Consider the following 24197-nt stretch of genomic DNA (forward strand, 5'->3'; position numbering starts at 1 on the left):
CCACCAAGCTCACCCCAAACTCCGGGCTATCCTGCGGAGCACAGGTGCTGATCAGGGTCACCCGTCACAAGCAGAGTCAGAGCTTCCGTGGTTGGACGGCACGGGAAGAGGGGACCCGAACACTGCCTTTTCGGGGCCTAAGTTCCACCACCAGCAGCAGCAGCGACACGAGCAGCAGCATCAGCAGCAGCAGCATCAGCAGCTCTTCCCCAGGCTTTGGGACGAGAGCTCAATGAACGGCGCTCCGAGCTGGGACGGCCGCTCCGCTAGGTGCTTGCCCAATGCGACCGTCGCTCACGCCGTGGAGGGCTTCGCCTCGCTGTCTCAGGCCGTGCAAGATTTCCTCACTCACCGCCACTGCCGCAGCTTCGGGCTCATCCTGCAGCCGGACGGCAGCAAGTGCGATTCACGTCCCAACGTCACTCTGCTGCTCGCCATCAAGAGCGACGCGCGCAACCTGGCGCGCCGCGACGTGATCAGGAGGACGTGGGGCCGCGAGGGGAACGCGCGGGGCCGCCCGGTGCGCCGCGTGTTCCTCGTGGGGGTGCCGAGCGGGGAGACCCCCGAGAGGCGCGTGCACCTGAACGCCCTCCTGCAGCAGGAGAGCCGCGAGCACGGTGACATCGTGCAGTGGAACTTCCTGGACACCTTCTTCAACCTGACGCTCAAGCAGCTGCTCTTCCTCGACTGGCTGCACGAGCGCTGCGCGGGCGCGCGCTACGTCTTGGACGGCGACGACGACGTCTTCGTCAACACGCCCAACCTGCTGGAGCGCATCGCGGCCGAGGAGCGGGCGGGCCGGGGCGACGGGCACCTCTACGAGGGCTACGTCATCTCCAACGTAGGTCCCATCCGCGCGCCCAGCAGCAAGTACTTCGTGCCCGTGCAGGTGCACGCCGGAGAGTCGTACCCGCCCTACGTGGGCGGCGGGGGCATCCTCATGGCCGGGCGCACGGCCCTGGACATCCGCCGCGTCGCCGGGCAGCTCGCCGTGCTGCCCATCGACGACGTCTTCCTGGGGCAGTGCCTGGCGGCCCTGGGGCTCGCGCCCACGAGGCACCCGGCGTTCCGCACGGCGGGGATCTCGCTGCCCGCGCCGAAGCGCGCGGCGCTGGTGTCCTCCTTCCACCCGTGCTACTACAGGGAGGTGATTCTGGTGCACAGAGTGGAGCCCTTCCAGACGCTCATCATGTGGGCCGCGCTGCGCGACCCGCACCTGCGATGCGGGAGACCTTGAGACCATCGGTGACGGCATTGGAACCTCATTTGCCAGTAAAAAATATGATAATTGGTTTTTTACCCTTCTATTTGGCGTCATCTGGTCCAACCCATGTGGGACTAGGCTCTAAGGAAAGCTGTCTCGGTGTGGACCAATCAACTTCAAGGACAGTGCATGCATTATCAGAGTTATGTTTTTTTTGCATTATGACTGCAGGTATTGTGGTTTATGCAAACATGACTCCTTGTAAAAAAAGGTGTCAGTTTTGTTGCCAGATAGAAGGGTAAAAAACCAATTATCACCATCGGTGACGGCAGGAGGGGAGAGACGCGTGGAGGCAGAGGGCTGCTCAGCGTGCGTGTTGAGAGGACGGAGCTGCGATTGACGCTGCTCGGGTCGTTTCGTGATGCATGAGCGTCCCTTTGCATTGAAAGCACATTGTAATTATTATTATTCAATAATGCCAATTATCTTATTCTTACCGGTATTGCCGATGTGATAGTGCCAGCGAAGGGATAGAATTCGTCACTGAGGACTCTGTAACAGTTGCGATAATTAAATGTTGCAAATGATGATACCGATTAATGATTATTGCCGATGGTTAATAAGTAGTGACAGTGGCAGTCATGAAATGGCACGCATTCAAAGGAGATGGAGCGATCGATCAATTCAGCTCGTGTGCGTATGAACGTGGCTCTAAGCACGAGTTGTTGATGATGTAAATCAGGTAAAATTTTGACTTAAAATTTTCGCGACTGCAATAATTCATTTTCTTTGGTTCTTTCGGTAAAGTCACGGAGATCGAAAATTTTAAAGGAAATAAAATAAATGAAATATAAACTACGACGTTTCGATCACAACACAATCGATCGTCACCCTGTTATTTTTTTTATTTAATTTACTTATATTTTTTTCTATCTACGTGACTTTACCGAAAGAAATAAATAATATGTAAATCTGTTTGTTGCATATGTCTATATACAGATTATATGTTTATTTAATCACCAGTTTTCCAGTATATTAAAACAAATGTTTCTGCCTAATCTGTCGCTGTAAAAACTATACTTGTTGCAACTTTTTGGATTAAAGGGGAGTTCGATAGAAGAAGCAGATACTAATACATCCTCGCTCATTATTCTTGATAGCGGCGCTGACATTGTTAACACAGTCGATTGGAACCTGTTTTTGTGTTATGAGGTACACATCTTGAGCGTAAAAATTAAGACACTTGTGCAGGTTGTGCCGATGAGAATCGTACCCAACAGCACTCGGTACAAAAGAAAAACATATCGGGGAGAGACATAAACTCACGCCCAGACCATGCCTTACACGAGTGATGCGTATTAGAGTTATGTCTAAGTCAGATATGTTTCAACTGTAACGTTGTATCCTTTGAAATTATTCTCCATACGATGTTCCCAAAGCCATTTTCGTTGTTGTTGTTTTGTTGTTGTTGTAATGTGTGTTAAATCTGCACACAATTTGTGCATTTATTTCGTAAATATGATTATAAATACACGTGTATTTATTTTTAAGAATATAAATATTTTTGAAGTCGACTGTTTTGAAGCTATTCACTTTTTTTTTACTCAAGTCTTACTAATTATATATTTTCAAAAATGGGAACGTTCAGCCTGTTGACTGTTTCACTCCCGCACGGTGAATACTGCCCCCATGCGATGTTGGGTTAGGGGTGGCGAGAGGGGGGGGGGGGTAATTCGGCCATACTTCACCACGGCGGTCAACTAAGCTGCATGCAGCGCGTACAAAATAGTTCGACAGGAATCATGACGGGCACCGCGAGACCCGAGCGTGTCCGTCCAGTGGCTTCCGTTTGCCGAACGAGAGCTCGTTATGTCACTCCGTCACACACAAAGTGCCTGCCACAAACGAACCACAACACGTCGCCGGTGTCGTCAAGGAGCAGAGACCATCATCGCGGGAACTCCGGTCATGCTCATAGCAGCAGCAGCAGCAGCGGATTTTGGCTCAACCATCGAACAAAGACGGCGGTCACCGCGTCGCGCGCTTTCAGATGCGCTTCTGCGGCCGTCTGGAACGCTCTCCCTTCCGAGAGCTATGCACTTTTAGATCTCGATTGAAAACTAATTTCTTGAGAACTGCTTTTTGTCTTAAACGCTCTTCCTTCCGATATTAGATAGCCACTTGAGCTAGGCACTTTTTAATAATTTAGATTAAAAACTCACTTCTTGAGAACTGCTTTTTGTGTTTATTTTGTTGTCTTTCCCGCGCACTCACGATTATCTCGGTTGGCTACGTACGGCGCGAAAGAAGTCCAACATGCGTGCACATACGTACAACGCGGATTGGTGAAGGGGAACGGCCCAAGACGAGTTCGCAACAGCATAAAAGCCACCGCCACTGATGCTCGCCATGATTCGGGAATCAAACTCAGGCCGCGTTCGTCGCGCTGTAGGTGGCCCACTCCGTGGTGTTAATGCCCAGGACCACACTGGAACGTGGAGGCCTTTCATTGCTTGCGTGCGGGAGCGGCGGTGCAGTGTTCAGCGCCACTGCGCTACGAACCTCCCCGAGTTCAATGATCGCTCACGGCGGATAACGGTGGCCACACGAATGTCAAGAAGTGAAGCGATGGTGTCGTGCAGGGGTCGGTGCCGGAGCCGCATGCGACTCTTCAAGGACAGCTTTGTGACCTTACTTGTTTTTGACAGTCTCGTCTTCACATGCATTGCGGATCATGATATATTGAGGATTTTTTTTATTGAATTTGAAGAAAAATGGCCCTCCTTGTTACTTTTGTTGCCGAGACCTTGTGTGGTGGTTAGCACACCGGACTTGCAATCTGGACTTGCAATCTCGTGGTGCAACAATTGAACTCCCTTGAAAGTGCATATTTTTTGCGGCATTGGTTCACTATACACACAAATTCTGGACCGGTTTAAATATTCAGTTTCTGTTCACAAAAGACAAGCTTAAGCCAATTGCTGGCGATTTTCCCCTTGTTTATAAGGCAATACAAAAATTATCTCCTATTGTTTACTGAAATGACCGTTTCCACTGTTTGCCAACATCGGGTTTGAGTTATGAAACAGCTTTATTGCACAACTCAGCTAATGTCCGTGTCCATCGGCTGCTGTTGACAAATCAAGGATGATTGGGATCATAGACTCATGCCAGGCGGTATGCATTGAACGAACTAACGACCTATTTTTATTTTACCAGCTAAGGTCCACTGAGCTATGGAGCTGTTTTTTCAGAAGCGACCTGGCCACAAATGATAGCTCAACGAAGTGGCTTATCATGTACAAATTTAAAGCAGCCAATACTCGTGTTGATTCTAAATGCCATCTCAGCATCATGGTCCCAGTTGATTATGTGTTGCATGGATTAGGTGTGAAATGCATGAAAATGTTGTCTTCAAAAAACAAACAAGCCAGTACCTTGTGTGCGTGAGAAATATTTTTATTTTTTATATAGAGAGACAGATGTATGCTAGACACATGTTGTCCACGTGTCCGCTGACAACACGTGACGTGCAAACTCCAAATATACAGGCGTCAGGGTCGCAGTCGGACATCCTGCATCGTCGGGCGAGATAAACACGCGTGCCAACAAGGACACTCAGTTTATTTTAATAATCTTGAAGTTCATGTACAAAACTAGCTACTACTGGCCAAGACAAATGAGAGAATTTATCGAAATTGAAATAAATAAAAATAATTGTAACCGTTCAGATAGCGACCGATTTAGTGCTGCGTGGAAGCGAAACATCAAAACACATTCCTGTGGAGGGAGCTGGTAGGAACGTTGAGTTGCTCGGTCAATGGCCAGGGTCAACGGCGGCGTGGTGTATTCCGCAAATATGCCCGACTGTGAGGGCGGGCACAAGCCGGCGTGAGTAGGTTAAACGTTGAGTTTTATAAGGGCACCACGGGGTGACCAGCCCCTCCCCACCCAGCCCCACCCCTCCCACCCCCCAGCCAGCCCCACCCTCCCCACCCAGCCCCTCCCCACCCTCCCCACCCAGCCCCTCCCCACCCAGCCCCTCCCTCCCCACCCAGCCCCTTCCTGCACGACGGACGGACACAATAATCCCCTATGGGCTGGTGTAACCAGGAGGTTCCTACCAGTATAATACATTGTTTAAATGCATGCCTATGAAGGGCAGCATACTTCAATAGGGATTACCGTTGGTACGGTTATATTAATACAGACAATGGACAAGAGGACATGATCAACAGGCTCGTATAATGCGCATGCATAATGTGCGTTGCCTCAGTAATCCCCCCCACATTGTGCAAGAGCGCAGAAGCGTGGTCACCACATCTACGCCTCTATATTAGGAACGAAACAGGTGGACTTCTCCACAAACTTGGCTGTCGCCTAATGAAGCTAGTTGTAATTACTGGCGAAACGTCGTACTCGGATTGTAAATGTTGTAGCTTGGCTCTCCAACACACCGGTGTGCTGTACTAGTGACAAATTGGCACGTTCTGTTTACGTGACAACCCTTACTAGTTGGCTGTGTCGGGTGGTGGCGGGTTTTAACGACACATTTATATGCGGAGGGCGAGATAGTTAACATCTAGACACTACTTAGCTTATGCCTAAATCTTGCCCTCGCTGATGGTCAGTCGACTGGACTGGTGATGGATTGGCAGCCAGTGGAGAGAAGAGGCCCCCGATGATGAATATCGTGGAGGTGGAGAGATGACGCGAGATGTGGGGGAGTCTTTCATGCAGCAGTAGATAGAACGTGGCGGATAATTGGGGGATGAAACTGCGGCACCTTCACAAAGCCATGATAACGCGAGGGTTTCACGTTCCAAAAAGCTGGCACGCTAGGTTCATGATCCTCGTCACATTGGCACAGCCGAGGTGAAATGGATAAGATAAAAACGAACGTCCGTGACATCTTACACCATCATCTTATTATAGCCCACAACGAGAGGGTGTTTTACACAAATAAGGAAACTGGCATGCACAGCGTTCGTGTCAATCCAAGATTACAACTGTTGAGATATCCGGATTTATTGGTTACGCTCGATAATGCGAATACGCTACGACTAAATCCGTCTGCTCTGCTCTGAAGCTGCACGCAAATACAGCAATACCCCGATGTACGTCGTCTCGCTCTTTTACGACGTTTTGCAAACGTGTCGTCGCTTTCGTATTAACGCCGCTACCCGAGTCTGCGTCGCCTCAAGCCCACACCCACGCCGCTGACAGCATCATCATCATCCGTCCTTTCTCGATATCCGTCGCCTCTCAGCCTTCGCCTCCACCACCCACGACCGCCCTGTACATCGCTTCGGTTTACGTCGTTTCGATATTCGTCGTCGCACCTTCGAGGAACGCATCCCCGACGTACAGCGGGGTTGCTACTCGTGCCGCTGTTCGTGTTCGCAGTTGGGACCAGGGTGAGGGGTACAAGGCGCAGCGCGGACACGTATCGCTCCTTGTGGAGAGAGTCATCCTCGATTTGAAGCTTTCGTGACTGCAAGGATTCATACTCTTAGGTTTTTTCGGTAAAGTCACGTAGGTACATTTTTTTTAAATAAAAGTAAAATAAAATCAAATAAAAATCACGACGTTACCGAAAAAACCTAAGAGTAAGAGTCATCATCCTGCACCAAGCGGGCGCCTTGAGATCCGTGGCAGTGCCCACACGCATCCCCGCGACTTTGGCGTCCTCGTGTATCCTGATGGTGGACAGAGTTGAGCAGTGCAGGGCGGGAGGGATTTAAGCAACGTTCACCATTGCCTCAGCTGCCACGCCGGGAGAATGAATGATCTCTGAATTGCTAGCCAAGTGCGAAAACCACTGCACCGCGACACCTTCCTTACTCTTGATAACGTCGCCTTTAATTTGTGTCAATCGTGGAAGGGAACTCCTTTCCGACTTCAGCTCCTGCTGCCTGGAATTCTCTTCCTCTTGAACTCCGCGCAGTTGACAACTCTTCCCTCGTTGCATGCACGTACGCTGAACTTCTTTCGCACCGTACGTTTGCCGACCGTGCTAATGCGAGGTGCGGGGCGGGGCAGGGGGAAGACCCATTTGATTTCACGTGCATCTTTGGCAATGCCTTCATTTCTTATCCCTTGCGAGGCGTCTGGAGATGCGGTTGCAGTTAGACGCTCCGTCAGTGTGTATCGCGTTGCACTTGTTCGGACCTGCATGCAGCGAGGCCCGTGCGACTACTTGGGGACTTGGTCACAGCCAGGATGGGAACGGAGTGATTTACGGGGAACACGGTGACGAATTGTGACGTCGCAATGACATTTTTATTATTTGCTCATCATTAACAACAAAAATTAACTTGCATTTGTCAGTATAAATCACCTGGCGCTATGTGGTTAGCCATGGAACAAAGAGGTTGGGCTCTGCATTGCGCGCTTTCAGATGCGCTCCTGCGGACGTCTGGAACGCTCTTGCTTCTGTTTGGATGATTTGGCTGCAATACATTGCCACTTGATTCGCCACTTCGTCGAGCTTCTAAAAAAGAGCTGTATAGCCCAGTGGGCCTTACCAGTAAAAAAAACATATGTTTAGCTTAAATATGAGCAAGCTACTGGAGCTATGCTGGGCGAATGCACGTGGACTTCCAGTGGGTCAGTCCACTGCTGGACGATACCGTCTGCAGACTGTGTTGGTCATGGCGGTTACTTGACCATGCTTTCACCACACTGGCCACGATGAGTGCATGCAGGTGGTGAACATAGACGTTGGAGCATGGCCAAGTACAACAATACGATAAACGATGACATACTGAAACGGTTAAATCAATCGATACCTACGGATAACGTAAACCCGCAATGTTCCATGTTCCATTGTCTTCTACGGATAACGTAAACCCGCGATGTTCAATTGCCCTCTGTGGATAACGTAAACCCGCGATGTTCCATGTTCAATTGCCCTCTACGGATAACGTAAACCCGCAATGTTTCCCATTTCCAACTTCGACATGGATTCTAGGTGCTACTCAAAGTATATCCATATGAAAGAGAGCAGAATGCATCAGTATCGATTGATGGAACCGTTTTAGTATGTCATCGTTTATTGTATGTATTTCATGTCTGTTACTGATTACTCTACGTGTTGTTTACCGAACGCGATTCAAACACGGCGCAGGGCTTACGAAACCGGTGAACCCAGCATCGCCCCGAGTTCGATGACCACTCACAGCCAACAAACGCACCAGACGATTATCTGAACCGGTCCAGGGCCTCCCCTAAGTTAATTCAGCGAGCGCCCTGTTATTATTTTTTATCGTTGTTCTAATCTTAATGCAATCATTAATGCATTTTATACGCTTGACTTGTAATGGACCACGTAGAAAAAGATTAACCGAACAAATGCTGTTCTGCCAGAAAAGTAAACCCTTACCTCTGGTTAATAATTCAGGTGAATTCCATTTTAAGAAAACAAATGTTTACTTCCTTGTTCGCCATTTACCACGACGAATTTGTGCCCAGTAATTAAACAAACCAACAAGCTTGTGGCTTCGCAGCGTTTCGCAATCGTTGCAGCTGGGAGCACGACACCGTGAATGAGCGGTGGGTTTTTTTGTCCAAACGCCAAGCGAACTCCTCATTAACGCAGTGCAATTAGCATTTGAATCGGCGTTCCCAACACACACACTGTAAATTGTATTGGATTATTTTTCAGCGTGTTAGTTTGTAACTATATTCTCACAGGTGTTTTTTTACGACCGGCTTTAATGACAATGTTTTTTGGTTTGGCCATGTTTGTTTGTTGTAGTACGGAGTTAGACTGATGGCCTTAATCTAAGTTGTCTTGTAGTTGTTGTTTGACTCGCATCCCACTGGGATTTTTGCACACAGCGTTGGTGTACGGTGCCTTTTCTGCAACATTTTGCTGTCTTTTCTTGGATTTTCTGTTTGCACATAGTCACTTTAAGATGTTTTCTTGTTCAGTTTTTTGTTTTTTGTTTGTTGCGGTTGCACCCGATTCAAGAGCCGAATGGCTCACAGGGCTATACCTAATAAATGAACTTGAACTTGACAATGCCAGATGGGCGACCACTACACACAAGGCAGGTTTAATAGGCTGTATATTTGGAGTTGGCATGTCTCTCTTCCCGCAATCGGGTGGATTATTCTCCGGCTCCTCGGGAGTTTCCCCTCCACATTTAGAGACATGCGTGTCGAGTATTTGGCGACTATCATTTTGCACGTGATAAGCAAACTTCGTTGAGCTATCATTTGTGGCCAGGTCGCCTCTGAAAAAGAGCTACATAATTCAGTAGGCCTTACCTGGTAAAATACAATTTTTTGTTTGTACATCCGTGTTCCCCATCTCCAAAATGAAAATCGTGGTGGAGTATGGTCAACCAAACCCATACAATTGGGTACGCGTATGGAAGAGTGAATTTTCAGTTTTTTTGGGATCACACCCTCCTCTCATTTTGCTGGTTTTGGTGTAAATGTCAACTGCTGAGAATCTCGAGCTAATCTGTTAATGTTTACAGGTTGCTTAGGACCTCCGATGAGCACAGTTGGCTAGGTACGTTGCGAAAGCTCAACATACACACATCCCTTCTTTCTCTGCATCGATGCCTCGATTATGTTAATGCATTTTTCAACTCTGTTGAGAAACCAGTAAATACTGAATTGTTTATTTTAAACTCGCAGTGCTTCCGTTTAACAGTAAAATGAATAAAATCAGTAGGCGTGACCATGAAAATAACTTGAATTTTGAGTGGCCTTTATCCTATAACTTGTACCGCGTGCGGAGGCCACAATCCAGCATCGGATTTACGAAAGGGTTGTACGTGTTATTATAAAGCAATAGTTGATTTTTTGTAAAACTTTTCTTGCAATATTTATTGTTACATGTGGAATACATGAAAAAAACAGCAACTGTGGTCCAGTGATCCTCTTATTTATGGACAAAAGCCTTTGCGTTATCCAAGTTACACATTTAGTGTGGACATATCCACAATTTGGAAAACATTTTCATCTCCATTATCAATAAAGTGAACTTAAAAAAAAGTTAAGTTGTCCATGAATATGAACATCTTCCACATAAAAAAATGTCAACTCATTATCTTCATTTGATTTAATTCTGCAAATGTTACGTGGAATTTAGAAATGCAGGCAAAGAATTAAAACTCCCGAGTAAGAAATCAAGACAGGCTATACTACACATTTTACGAAGGGGACAAAGTTACTTACATGAAATGTGTTGTACTTTATTTAAAAATTCACTGATAATTATGACAATACACCGCACTGTAGAATGTTAAGCTTTTACTCATTTGTTATGCAGTTTGTCTGACATTGTATACTCACTAAGCGTGACAGATGGCATCAATCAAGCAACACGGCCGTCTCGTGTTTCGTCGGAGTTATTCTCGAATTATTTAATTATTATGCAACCGATTTTTGGAAAGAAAAAAAACTATGACCACAGGCCAACGAGTTTAAAAAAGTGAAAATGCACTTTTTTCACTTCTGAACACTGTAACAACACTCATTTCTAGAAACAAGGTTACAAAGCATATTCGCAGGAGCAGACTATTCCAAACGTTACAATGGGGTCACGCTACAAAACCGTGATTACACCATCAAACCAAACGCTGTGGCCTCCAATATCTCAGTTACTGCAAAGTGTATCAGCTGTCAAGAGGAATTAACATTACGCTTCCCACCACTAAGCACAAACTTATTTTCGTTTTTTTTACAATTCCAAATGAAGTGGGTGCGTGCCACGGATGACCAATTCTCTCGGAATGCACTCAATCCCGTCAGAGCTCAGAAGCTAATTACGGTTGATCCCGGATCGTGTTTGTATGGGGGACCTCCACGTGTACAACAGGTTCATATTCTTAGGTTTTTTCGGTAAAGTCACGTAGGTAAAACGTTAAAATTAATAAAAGTAAAATAAAATAAAAATCACGACGTTTTGGAGGCAACACAAGCTTCCGTCTTCAGGTGAAACCGTCACAGCCACGACAGCTGTATCAAGTAAATGAGAGATTACAGCTGTCGTGGCTGTGACGGTTCCACCTGAAGACGGAAGCTTGTGTTGCCTCCGAAACGTCGTGATTTTTATTTTATTTAACTTTTATTAATTTTAATGTTTTACCTACGTGACTTTACCGAAAAAACCTAAGAATATGAATCCTTGCGGTCACGAAAGCTTCAAATCTAGAATGTACAACAGGTGTTGTAGCCTGCTGCAGTGGACCATTGCACTATGCTCACCACCTTCACCAACCCACGATGACCATTTTGGAGAAGTATGGACATACAACCCACGTGAGCCGTATCGCATGGAGGGTGTCATTCTGCTGTGAAGTGACAAAAAGGGCTGTACACGTAATGGCCATTGTATTCAAATTAACAATTAAAGCCCTGGACACATCACCTGTGCATAGAAGCTATTTTAACTGGATGAACAAGACCGCCAACTAAGTGAAACGTGGCACAGTAACTACTGTAAGTGGAAAGAGACATCCGTCAGCATGGGTTGTAATATTCAGAGTTTAAATACATCGTGGGCAGTGCCCTGGAGACACTGGCAATCTAAGTGGAAATCGAAAACATAATTTGGTTTAATTTATAACGGCAGAATAAAACAGCTGCTGCGAGTCAGTGCATTGCAACAATGGCAGTTGACTTTAAAACAACGCAGAGTTCACGAACGGCTCAAGCCTTCTATAGACTGGCACCATTTAATGGCAGCCAAGCAAGCCAACACAGCTATTGAGAATTCACTTATTTAGTACAAGGCGATGGTCCATCGAAACGGACTATCTCTTTCTTTACAAAGAGACCTGCTCAAAAAAGAAAGCACGTCCTTTGTCTGAATAAATAAAATCAATGTGCGTTATTCTATTGAGACAAAAGAGATGCAGAAAAAGTGGGTTATCAACATCCCTAATACTGCTAAAAGCTGTATTATGCTAGCATGGAAGGTTTGTAAACAATAACATTGGATGTTCTTGTTATTCCAGGACATATATAAAGGAACCAGGGCCGCATGGAGTACTGGGAAACTCATTGTAAATGCTGGCGTTCCCCCAACAAGGCAATTAATGCCAATCTGGGGTTAGGCATTTGAATAACCCAGAAGGGCTTAATTGCTTTCTGGAATATCGGTACAATATATTCCACTGAAATTAACAGCCTTAGTCGAGTCTCGTACATCAACATTTGCAGTTGTCATGGCCTTTGTTGAAAAGCGTCGATTCCCTGACAGATCAGGGTTGCTGTGTGCAAGGCTTCCACAGGCAATTGTGCCAACATACATACACGGCGCTACATTTTAATCTAACACCAAAACAGTATACATTTCATCGACCACAGAGTACAATATAGGCATGGACAGTATTGGAAAAAACAGGATTATTCCCAGTAACTAACGATAGAATTTCGCTTAAGAAACCGAAAAATAAAGAGGCGCATCCTTTTGCCCCAGAAAAGTTGCAGCACTCCACCGAGAGCATCGTCACTGCGTGGTGATGAGGTGCACGATGGTGTCGATGATGCGCGAGCCGCGCGGGCACGTCGACAGATCCATGGTCGGGTTCTTGATCTTGTCTTGCAGCAGCAGGTCAAGCTCCTGCTTCAGCTCGCGCACCAACTCTGCCACCTCCAGAAGAAACAATATTGGCAAAACGCAGACACGCGGGAATTACAGGGAAGTCACAGCGAGGACAGTGCAGTTGCGCTGAACTTTATCAAATAAGTGGCATCAAAGGGCAGCAGCTTCGTTGCGTTGCATTTTGCTCAGACCTGCTGCGAGGTGGCGGCAAAGCGTATCCAGCCGTCGTCCAGCGACACGAGGAACTGTCCCTTGTGCAGCTGCACGTCCACCTGACCTCCCGCGAAGAGCAGCAGGGGGTAGACGGACACCATGCTGCAGTCCCGCACGTACACGCGAGTCGTCTTCACCTTCTCGTGGTACACCAGGTACGGGCTCTCAAAGTAGCGCACCTGCATCACGCACCGTATACAGACACAGACAACGATCGCTCGGTTAGCCTTACAAGACTGTTGGGGTGAGTGCTGTTAGCGAGCACCTATGACGGCCGGCACGACGGGTGAGTGGCCAACACCGCGCCAAGCTGGCTTTGTCTCTCCAGTGGCGTTGTTTATACGTCGCACCACGTATAACAACAACCGCCATTCACCACTAAGTGGCTGTGATGTCACCATGGCGCCTGTGCCAGGCTAAGTGCACTTTAAGGCCATGTGAAGTGTCGAACGCCCGCTGCCAGGAAGTCACGGGACAGACCCAGGTGCCATGGGTTGACTAAGATTACTGGCCGATACACCACCTGTGCCCCTTAATGTGCCAACTTTTTCCACTCTTTGTTGTGAGCATCGCTCCTCCGCCCTCCGTTGTTGCTGGAGGGCAGCGACTGCCTCCAACTGCCCAGTAGCGTCCTTCACAAACAAGCCTCCTCCACAGAGGCCGATGTTGACACAGCGGGTACCAGTCATCGGCAAGTCCACTCAGCTCCACAACCTCTTATACCACATCACTCCATCTCTTCTCTAGCCCGTGCCGTGCACACTTACCTCCCTCTATCCACCTGAACAAAATCTGTTTAAGCATGCGGTGGCTGGGCATGCCGGCTACATGACCCAGCTAACGCAGCCTTGCCTGCTGGAGGAGCTCACACATGAGACTTTTTACAGATCTTTGAAGGATATGTGAGCTCCTCATACAATCCAGCCTGGTTAAATCCAGGATGGAACATAAGCAGGCCAGTCTGAATGTCATAAGCACACTGCCCAGGTATGGAAAACTCTCCACTCTCTCCACAACTGCCCCATCACCAATGGCAGGTCGACTCAGCCTCAAATGAGAATCTGGTGCGATCTGTAAACACCGCCACTGGGGAGACAAAGGCAGTCGGGCGTGGTGCTGGCCATCCCCTCCTTCGTGTACTGTGCCGCCCCTCACAGGTGCTACTCGCTAACAGCAATTGCGCCAAAAGTCTGTTGAGACTCTACGGGGGATCTTTGTTCATGGTGGTGACAATGTTGATGATGTCCGATGGTGAGGGATGTGGACCCCTATTCAAGCCACCGGGCCACATGCGTCCTGGCTGGCGGCAAGCGAGGGGACGTTCTTGTTGGCGCGGCAAAATGTGACCCGGGATCCCCACAGCCAGGGGTCCAAGTTGTCAGGCGCCACATTATTCAGTTAGATACCAGATATTACAGTTATGTTTTAGTTGAGAGGCCCATCGAGGTTTGATGATCATGTTGTGAGGTAGACCCGTGACCAAATTTGCGTGGGAGAAAGTACGACGGTTTTAGCTTTGACGAGGGTCGTTTTATAATTTCAGATCTGGGATGTGACACAACATAGAATTGCCTGTCTCTGGGAAAATTTTACTCTGTTGTTTTAATGCCCGCTACGCAGCAGATAATGCGCTTACGTGATGACCCACAAAGAAAAATAGACCTGGAAACGCTCGCGCCAATTCTCAATGCAAAGCGGCAAGTCCAAATAAATGGATATGTACATTACAAGTTAAAATTATAAGTACACATTTTTTTATAAAAATCCAACACCCTTCGTGATCAATACGTCGTAAAGCGAGTGCTACGTTACACTTCATCGTGACCGCCAGTTTGCCTCGTAACGAAAACGATGAGCCTCTTGGAAGCACCTGAAAGTTGACGGAGGATGGGTGGATGTGCACAGGCCCATCCGACTTTGTGATGAAGCGGAGCTCCTCCGACTTGGAAGGCATCCGCATGGCGCCCGTGCTCGTCTGCTGGAACTTGCCCTCAGGAACTGTCACCTGCAACGCCGTCGCCACATTTCCAGACGAGTGTAAAGGAAACCAGTGACGACACAATATACAAGCCATCGCAGTGCCTACACCACTACACGTCCAATGAATTATGAACAATACTATTGGGTCATCATGCGTCAAATGGACCAATGTACCGGAAGTCCCACACCTCACCACCTCAGATTCTCTTGAAAAAACGATTCTAGGAGATACATAACTCTGAGATTTGAACAGTCAAAAATTAAGTTCAGTGTGACAATTTTGGCTGAGATATGGCTCTTAAAATATCTGACTCGCGATCTCTTACACACTAATAACCCCGATGATCTGAACTGCATAGGTTAAGCCGCATCAAGCAGTGCATTGACACTAGAGCTGTACATATCATAATCAAGATAGAACCTTAAAAGCCATACTTATTCATTTGACATGATCGTTTCAGAATTTATCTATCTTTCGTGAAAATGTTTTCCTTTTTTCAATCTCTCATTATTAATGTTTACAAAGTATGAGACCCAAGACAAAAGTCAGTCTACCTTTTCTACCGAGTGGGTCACGCTGAGTGGGTTTCTGAACATATGGTGTGTCACAGCTAATATTTACCATCGATCTTCATGGGCTTACTTGGTGATGTAGATAGCGAATATAAATTAACAAAATTATGAACACATCAAAGCATATATATTCATCCAATATAATTGTAATTGGTTGAAACATAATTTGACTCCATGTTTATTTTCAAATTGTAAAAATTAAAACTCCATAAAAAACGTTGGATATCAAATTATGCACTCGGTAGATAGATGGATAGATGGACTTAAAAAGCTAAAATATCCAAATGGTGGTACTAACTAACTTAAGGGACCATCAAAAATGAACATTAGCTTTCTCCATTTCAGGATTCAATGACCATGCAGTGACCAAAATGACAGTTTCTATGATGGAAACGCAACAAACAAGGGTGAAATAATTCATGACCATTGTTGTCATAGCTACATAATTGACTCGTGACATCTTTAACCAGGAGGCATTGGTGCTGGTTGGCAGACTGCAAATGCTTCCGTTCATGACATGAGAGTTTGTTCAAGGTCTCACCTGCACAACGTTAGGGTAGAGGGCAGCACACAGCATGGCACCCACAAGCTTCAGATTGTCTGCGTTGGAGTTGGACTGTAACAAAAACATAAATCCACTTTAATAATATTGCGAATATTTCATCATCCGTTACAAATATGATTAGTTTTTTGTGTTTAGTTTATTGTCCTTCCCCCGCACCTCCTCTTAGCAGGGTTGGCTACGTACGGTGCGAAAGAAGCTCAACATACACACATACGAAACGTGTTTAGGAAGCATCAATGACTGAGAATCACTTGGAAAGCGTCAAATCACATCAGATTTTGGTTGCTAAGCTAGCTCCAGCATGGATTTGTTTGGATGGGCGACCGCCATTTGCTCCATTCTGTCATGGACTGCCGCGGGGGTGGTGTTACGTTTCATTGTTGTAGTGTACCCCGATCCCTACGTCAATGCTGCCAGCCTTCAACCGCCGCTGAACGACGTAGTGCATTACGGTCAAAAAACACCCTAGGATGCACAACAATGTGCATTGACAAAAAGGGCTGTACATGTACGCATGCTGGGAGTATACGACACATGCGTAAGGAGACAACAATCACAAATCCACAAAGGTCAGCAACCCACTTGCTGCCCTGGCATCAGCTGGCCACAATGTAGCTCTGCAGGTTGGAAGTCACACACAAAGACAAATATCCCCCATATATAGCCTTGACAGACTGTTGGGGCAAGTGCTGTTAGTGAGCATCTATGAAGGCCAGCATGGCACACGAGTGGGTGGGTGGACAGCGCCACACCATCATGGTGTCACGCACAGACACGATGACATCTACTCAAGTGACCAACTGCACCTCCAGAGCACTGTCTTGGCGGGTGCGCCATCATGCCCCAAATATCTACAACGTTAAAGTGGGGGGCGTAACTTTGTCTTATTACAAGCGTACCGGTATCCAGCGGCCACCCTGGTTATGACTGCGGGTGTATTAAACCAACAGTAGGAAAAAAGGTAGTTCTAAGCATAAAAAACAATTACATAATGCTACAAAAGGAAAATAATCACTACAAAACATTCCCTTTACCTTAATCCTAGTGAAGCTCGGCTCGGTCAAGGCGGTGTTTTGGTGGAGCGAGGCGTAAGGCGGCCCCCGCTTTACGCCTCGCTCCGCGGAATTCATCCGCAAGCTCACCGCGCTGCACTTCTTGAGCTCACGTAACCAACGCAAACGTTTCTGCATATTGACATTTCTTCTTATGTGATCTGTGGGACCATTTCCGTAAGGTGGGATATCCGTAAGTCGGGTCTTCCGTAACCCGGGGAGACTTTCTAGATTTGAAGCTTTCGTGACTGCAAGGATTCATACTCTTAGTTCTTTTGGTAAAGTCACATAGGTAAAAAAAGGAAATTAAAATTAATAAAAATAAAATAAAAATCACGACGTTTCGGAGGCAACTCAAGTCTCCGTCATCAGGTGGGACCGTCACAGCCAGATTTGCTGCATCAAGGGGAAACTTACTGCACGCGCGAAATCGCACACAAACAGGGGCCCCGCGTCGAGCGAGGAAAACCTGTACAGGTCAGCGGTGCGTGCAGCGGTGCGGTGAGGGCCGCTACCTCGGGCCCCGTGGTCTCGAGAACCCCGTCGCCGCCATGCCGTGCCGCTCGTTCCATGTCGCGCGCGCGAAGTCCCTCGCGCACGAAGCCAATGTCCGAGAGCAGCTCGGCGAACTGGCGCTTGAGGCTCGATATCTCCTGCGGCGAACAGCGCGGGCACAACGACGGCGTTGGCGTTCGTGTTTTGCCGTCGTCACAATGAATACCGTAATGATCATCGCTCGTTCACGACTTTTGCTTCTTTCCCTCGCACCGCTCGACTTTGGGATTCCCTCCCATCGTCTCTGTGACAATGCCCAGTTCAAGAACTGCTTACATGTTACAAGTTTGAAAAGGTTGTAAGCTGTTTGGCAGTTACATCCTTTTGGTCTATTCTGAGTAACTGTAATTAAAAGTTATTTCTTACCACAATTTGATTGTTGTGGTTTTTTTATAGTAAGGCTCTATTTTTACAGGCTCCCCTATAAAAAATTATCTCCATCCGTTGTTTGCTTTAGCATGACACATGATTATACATCGCACTCGTGTAACTTGTAATGATTAACCACTACTTTAAAATAGCTGCAGTTATAAAACTGCACCCAACCCCTGAATCAAGCACACGTACAGGTTTTTGTCAATCCACTCTTGGATGACAGGATACCCACAACGTGCGGGTCATGGGAGCTATTTGACCGTACTTCACCACACCGGTCAATGCGGGTTGGTGAACGCGTGGAGCATAGAGTTGGGAACATCATGGAATAGTCTTCTTAGGTTTTTTCGGTAAAGTCACGTAGAAAGTAAAATAAAAAAAATAAAAAATAAAAAAATCACGACGTTTCGGAGGCAACACAAGTCTCCGTCATCAGGTGACGGAGACTTGTGTTGCCTCCGAAACGTCGTGATTTTTGTTTTTTTTATTTTATTTTACTTTCTACGTGACTTTACCGAAAAAACCTAAGAAGATGATTCCTTGCAGTCACGAAAGCTTCAAATCTAGAATCATGGAATAGTACAACAGAAATTCCTGCACTGCCCTCTGCTGACAAGGCAGACATGCATTAATATCATTCTAGAAAACATTGAATCACTTTAATCTTACCAAAGAAATCATCATCAGTTTTAACCCTTATATTATACCATCATGACCATTTTTACCTTTATCCTCATCCTCATCAATATAATACATACATAGAATAAGCCATTGTATCACCATTGCCATCCGTACAACATTGATAAATGTCACTCACCTACAACTCATTGCGTACAAGTGCTAATTTTAGGTGAGGTTGATAAAACAGCGACCGTCATTGGATGCAAAGATTGATACCGATGTCGATACCAATACCAAAAACAGCACTTGCCCTTCCCCATCCACTAAAATTAGATGCTTGACTAAAGGCTTTGTACTTAAAAGAAAGACCTTAATGCCGCAGCCAAAGGTACTCTCATAACTTCGTGAGAGTGAAGTTATATTTAAAACCTACCAGAAGGGATCCACAGTCACACCACAAGAGCATGCCTGACAGTTTGCTTAGGTTATTTTAATTCGTAAAAAAAAGTTCAAAACTGCATCTGACAGCCATGGAGATACAGCTTATGTAATTCTACACAGGCTGTTTGTGTCTTGGATTGCAACTTCATTCAGGTTGCACATAGTCCTGCCACCCTATCTTCACGGCCGAGCTGCCACTTATTGCAGAGGTTTCCGTTTCAGGCCCAGCCGCTGAACTGGTTAACGCGTCGGTTTAATAACCATGAATGCATGCCGACTATTTTACAGTGGATGCTACGGACGCCATAAAGTTATTTGGAAAAGAGTAGACCACTTGCGCATGAACGACGGTCGAATTGGGAAAATTATTTGCAAATTGCTTAACTGGGTAGTACCACATAGCAACATCGCACCCCTACGGGCAAATTATCCTCGTCTGTGAAACATAGCACCGTTGTGGCAATCTTGCGTCATACGAATGCCGCGAATACCAAATGTAGCTATCCTCACCTGCAAGGTGCGCCACGAGAGGAAGTTCTCACGGCAGAAGTGATGGCCTTCGTGGACTCGATCCCTCATCGCGGCGAGCCAGCCCTGTGGCCAGAACAAAAACATTGTCACTCAAGCGCTACCGTACTCCTCCACCGACCCAAACGCTCTTGTCATACGGCAATGGTGATGCTTGACTATAGCCTACAACCAAATCAAACCGAATGACCGAGGAAGCTTAGCAGATTTTGAGCCTGGTTAGTACTTGGATGGGAGACTGTTAGGCAATATCAGGTGTTGTAAGCTTGGGCAGCAGGGTGAAGTGAATATGGCAGTAAAATAGATTTGTGAATCTATCTGTGTGGAGCTTTGAGCGTTGCCGCCTCGTATGCGTGGTGGGTTTTCTCCGGGACCTCCGGTTTCCTCGCACATGAAGCCAAACACTCGTTCATAATTCATCCCAATGCATGAACCTTCTAGAAGAGTATTGAGGCTCAGTGCCCTCGTTGAGTAAATAATGAACATTATTAAATTTGCAAGAGAGGCTTACTTAAACAGGATTTTTTAAAAATACATACATGAATCAGTTATTGATATTTAGCCATTTTGAGGAAACCAACGTGCCCAGAAAAATGCATGCCAATTATAGCAGTGTGGCTCAAACGTTGCATGTATAAGTCATAGAGTTGCTGTATAACATTGCTTCTTAAAAAGTAAAAGTTCCGTGTAATTGACACACTTTCCGAAAAATCACAGGCGCGTGAAACCACAGGCAAGTGCAGAAGCAGCCAGAACTGGAGCCAACAGTTTCCCAAGCCTTGTGACCCTCAATTGGGATGTCTGGCCAACTCATATAATGTGGAAATAACCCGAAGCACGAGGAGAAAACCCACAGGTTCGAGGGCAGAAACACTCTATCCCATACAGATGAAAGAGATGGGATTCCACATTTGCTGTACCGCCTTATGGCAAGCCAGGGTAAGGCACCTCGATGCCCACGGGAAGGGAGTTTCGCGAGATTGGTGTAATCCAACAACCCTCTCCATCCAAGTCGCTGATATACAGACGTGTAGCATCTCACTCTTGCCAGACAACACGGACTCAAACACGGATGGTATGTGGGTGACAGGGTCCGACACACATTAGGGCCTGTGTGATTGTGTGGAGTTGAGAGCACAGTCCTTACAGACAGGACCCTCACCTTGTAAGCCTTCAGCAGGGTCAAGTGGTCACTCTTTGCCTCAGCAAACTCCAGCTTCTTGGCATTTGCTTCTTGCCGTTTGTCCCATGGAGAGACCTTACAGAAACGACATTGAAACATCAGTAATGTGTTCTTTGAAACCAAATCTATGAGGAATAGGTTTATCATTGCAATAATTGATAGTATCATACGTATTAGACCAGTCCCCAATTCCTGTAACATGTAACCGATACTGTTAATATTGTCACCTATGTAACCATGATTGTAACGAAGGTCTGTATTGTGCAACATCTGTACCATCGCAGGACACCCATGGAACAGAGCCTAACAGCTGATGGGGCCCTTGCTGCTGAAATAAATAACATCTATCTAATCTATCAGAAAACTCAGAAAATAAAAGTTAGGAAAAATAACTTCACTCTCATATTCTTTGGGTCTTTCGGTAAAGTCACGTAGATAGAACAATAAAATAATAAAAATGAAAATAAAGTTAATTGTCATTTGTATTATTCTATCTACATGACTTTACCGAAAGACCCAAAGAATATGAATTCCTGCAGTGACGAAAGCTTTAAGTCAAGATTTAACTTCACTCTCGTCTATAAAGGGAAAAATATTATTATAAATAATTAAATCGCCACCTGTTATCCACAAGACACACTGATTCACCGGTTGTTCAATCGTTACGGTGCTAGCTTACAGACGAAGGCCAAAATCAACACAACCTGTTGTGGTGATGGTGGTGGCGGTGCCCTTCCTAATCAGAAACCACTGACACAGACTACCGCTTCATTAACTAATTGACTAATTTATTAATAAATGTATCTATTTATTTATACAATACTATACAATTTGTATTCACGTGATGACTAAACAACTGCATTTCAAGACGTTACATACATATGAAGAACATGTATGCATAGAGGAGCAAACTACAGCACAGAAAGGAACAGCAAATGGAAATGGTAATGGTGCGAATGAAGACAACTCGCAGAAGAAGGCAGTTATAGGCAAAGGGTAAAGGGGGAGTCTGCTGCCTGAAATTGAATAAGGTCCTAGTCTTGGCATTCTACACCACTGGAGCACCAGCGCAGAAAGGGCATTCACCCAGTGAGCAGAAGTTACCTGGGGTTTTCGCCTTAAGGAGATAAAAGTCAGCATCGTGACATAACAAGGGTAAGTTGCGCTGGGAATATAGTCCATGGAGGATCCTAAATCCCCACCACCCCCAGCGGTCACAAGAGGGCCAAGGTTGACTCACGAAGGGCGACTTGAAGGCAAGGCTGGCCGCGATTGTGAGGATGGGGTCGAGACAGCGGAAGATGGCACCGAACAGCACAAGCTTGCCAATGCGCACGTCCACGGGCAGCGAGGCCAGGTGGTAGCCCAGCGGCGTGAGCGACTCCTCCTCTGTGAGCGCGCCCAGGTCTCGCAGGCGCTGGATGGCGGCCGTGAGGCTCTCGGGCGCCGGGGGCTCGATGAGTCGTGAAAACACGCTGTCCAGCTGCCGGTCCTTAAACAGGTCCAGCATCTTGATTCTGCATCGCAAATACAATATTCTTTCGTTATTCGCGAGGGATACGTTCCGGAGAAGCTCGTCAACAGAAAATGTCATGGATAATTCATTTAGGCCTACGAAAAGCATATCTTTTAAATGAATTACCGTAACTATATATATACGTAAATAAACTATTAAATACGTGATAATGGTAACGTGTCTATTTATCTCATCACTTTATCTCTCACCACTTTCTTTCTCTCTCAATTTATAGTCGTGCAGAGTTCCAAAAGCGCTTCACCCATATCCAAAATCGTGAATAGCAAGTTCGTACAAAAAAATGAATAACAATGTCAAAATAGTAAACACACATCTCTTATAATAATTATAAAGCGGCGCCATGCTCACACACGTGTTGAGAGGTAATCAAATATATTGTATGTATGGACATTTAACTTCTTTCACACCGTACATAGCCAACTATGCTAATTGGAGGAGCTGAGTCACAATAACATATAAAATAGATACCTGTACGCAAACTTCAAGTACTTTTACGGGTCAAATTTGGAGCTTCACGTAAAAACATACAGTAAGATTAACAGACAGTAAAGTCCCCGGGTTGCGGAAGACCCGACTTACGGAAATCCGACTTTACGGAAATGCTCCCATAAATCATGTAAAAAAAATATATTTCCGTAAATGTTTGCGTTAGTTTATGTAAGAGCAAATAGTGCAGCGCAGTTAATTTGTTCCTCGCTCCACCTCGCTATGAGATTTCATCTCGACTTTGGGGGAAAATTTGTCAGTTTCCGACATGTGCAAAATTCGGGTTACGGATCGTTGTCGGGAACCGAACCCTCCTGTATCCCAGGGACTGCCTGAATTGCCTCGGCAATTTCCCTCGTTATTGGCAATGGAGACATGGGCATGTCTTTGCCAGGAAATAGAGGAAAATTTACATTCACCAACATATGCATTGGGTTCCAATATTAGATGTGTAAATTTGACTCAGCTGAACAGAACATTATGAGCTGTGCAGCGAGTAGCACTGCTGTTGGTGATGATGATGATGACGATGGTGGTGGTGACACTGCTGCTGATTAAACCATAACCTCCCCCTCGAATTCAATGAATTTCCCGCAATTTGGGGTTGCGATTCAAGAAGTCGTGTCGTTTTTCCCGTCTAGTTTGTATTTTCTCAATTTGTTTGCCTTATATGTACAACGTAGCTTAAATGTAACATTCGCATATCATTTGCATGTATTTAAAATGGCAAATATTTCATTCTTACTCGGCACAATTCAATGCAAGTGTCATGAGTTTAAGAATGCATTATTTACATATTTTATTATTATGCAAATAATGACAGTCAAAACTAGTTCCACCCGTGGCTGTGGAGCAGAATAATAAAGCACAAAGTCAACTAACACTCATCAATCAAGACCAGTGAACGGCAGAAACCAAAGCAATTCGTCGGCTTCCAAACCAACGCCGTTGAATGGCTAAAGAGCACAGACACCACGTTATAACACCTGTTGTTCTTCCACCTGTTGTTCTTACAACACGCCGTACACACACAAAAAACAAGAGGATGACGAAAACGACGACGGCACTTACTGACCTCAGGCACAGCTGCTCAAGCGGGACGCGCTGGATCTCGGGCAGCTGCTGCTCGTCCAGGAGATGTTCGAAGCGGTGGCTTGTGAACAGGTGGAAGCAGGCGCCCGAGGCGACGCGGCCCGCTCGGCCCCTGCGCTGCACGGCGTTTGCCTTGGACACCCACGTCTCCTCCAGGCTCTCCATGCCCTTGCCCGCGTCGTACCTGCGGTGTCAATGATCAACGCGTCCCACTAATCAGCTT

At 46.3% G+C, this 24197-nt stretch overlaps 2 protein-coding genes across 3 annotated transcripts in view; one reads left to right on the forward strand and one right to left on the reverse strand.

Moving 5' to 3' along the window:
- Window positions 1-4: 4 nt before the first annotated feature.
- LOC144937267 (N-acetyllactosaminide beta-1,3-N-acetylglucosaminyltransferase 3-like) lies at window positions 5-2635 on the forward strand (the record flags this gene model as incomplete). The annotated part of the gene is made up of 1 exon (XM_078864674.1): window positions 5-2635. A coding segment is annotated over one exon (1233 nt), but the record flags the coding sequence as incomplete, so codon positions are not given.
- An 8659-nt stretch (window positions 2636-11294) lies between these two features.
- DHX57 (DExH-box helicase 57) overlaps window positions 11295-24197 on the reverse strand; it is a 28971-nt gene continuing 16068 nt past the window's right edge. For both annotated transcript variants that reach the window (XM_078864304.1, XM_078864303.1), the window contains exons 16-24: window positions 23958-24158; window positions 22100-22376; window positions 20839-20934; window positions 19659-19742; window positions 17672-17809; window positions 16081-16155; window positions 14857-14991; window positions 12965-13165; window positions 11295-12821 (exon numbers count right to left, since the gene is read on the reverse strand). In XM_078864304.1, the coding sequence (XP_078720430.1) occupies window positions 12678-12821; window positions 12965-13165; window positions 14857-14991; window positions 16081-16155; window positions 17672-17809; window positions 19659-19742; window positions 20839-20934; window positions 22100-22376; window positions 23958-24158 (1351 nt within the window). In that variant the 3' untranslated portion in view covers window positions 11295-12677. The remainder of the gene's footprint in view (window positions 12822-12964; window positions 13166-14856; window positions 14992-16080; window positions 16156-17671; window positions 17810-19658; window positions 19743-20838; window positions 20935-22099; window positions 22377-23957; window positions 24159-24197) is intronic.

The sequence above is a fragment of the Lampetra fluviatilis genome, chromosome 18 (genome assembly GCF_964198595.1).
Source record: "Lampetra fluviatilis chromosome 18, kcLamFluv1.1, whole genome shotgun sequence".
In the NCBI taxonomy this organism is placed as follows: Eukaryota; Metazoa; Chordata; class Hyperoartia; order Petromyzontiformes; family Petromyzontidae; genus Lampetra; species Lampetra fluviatilis.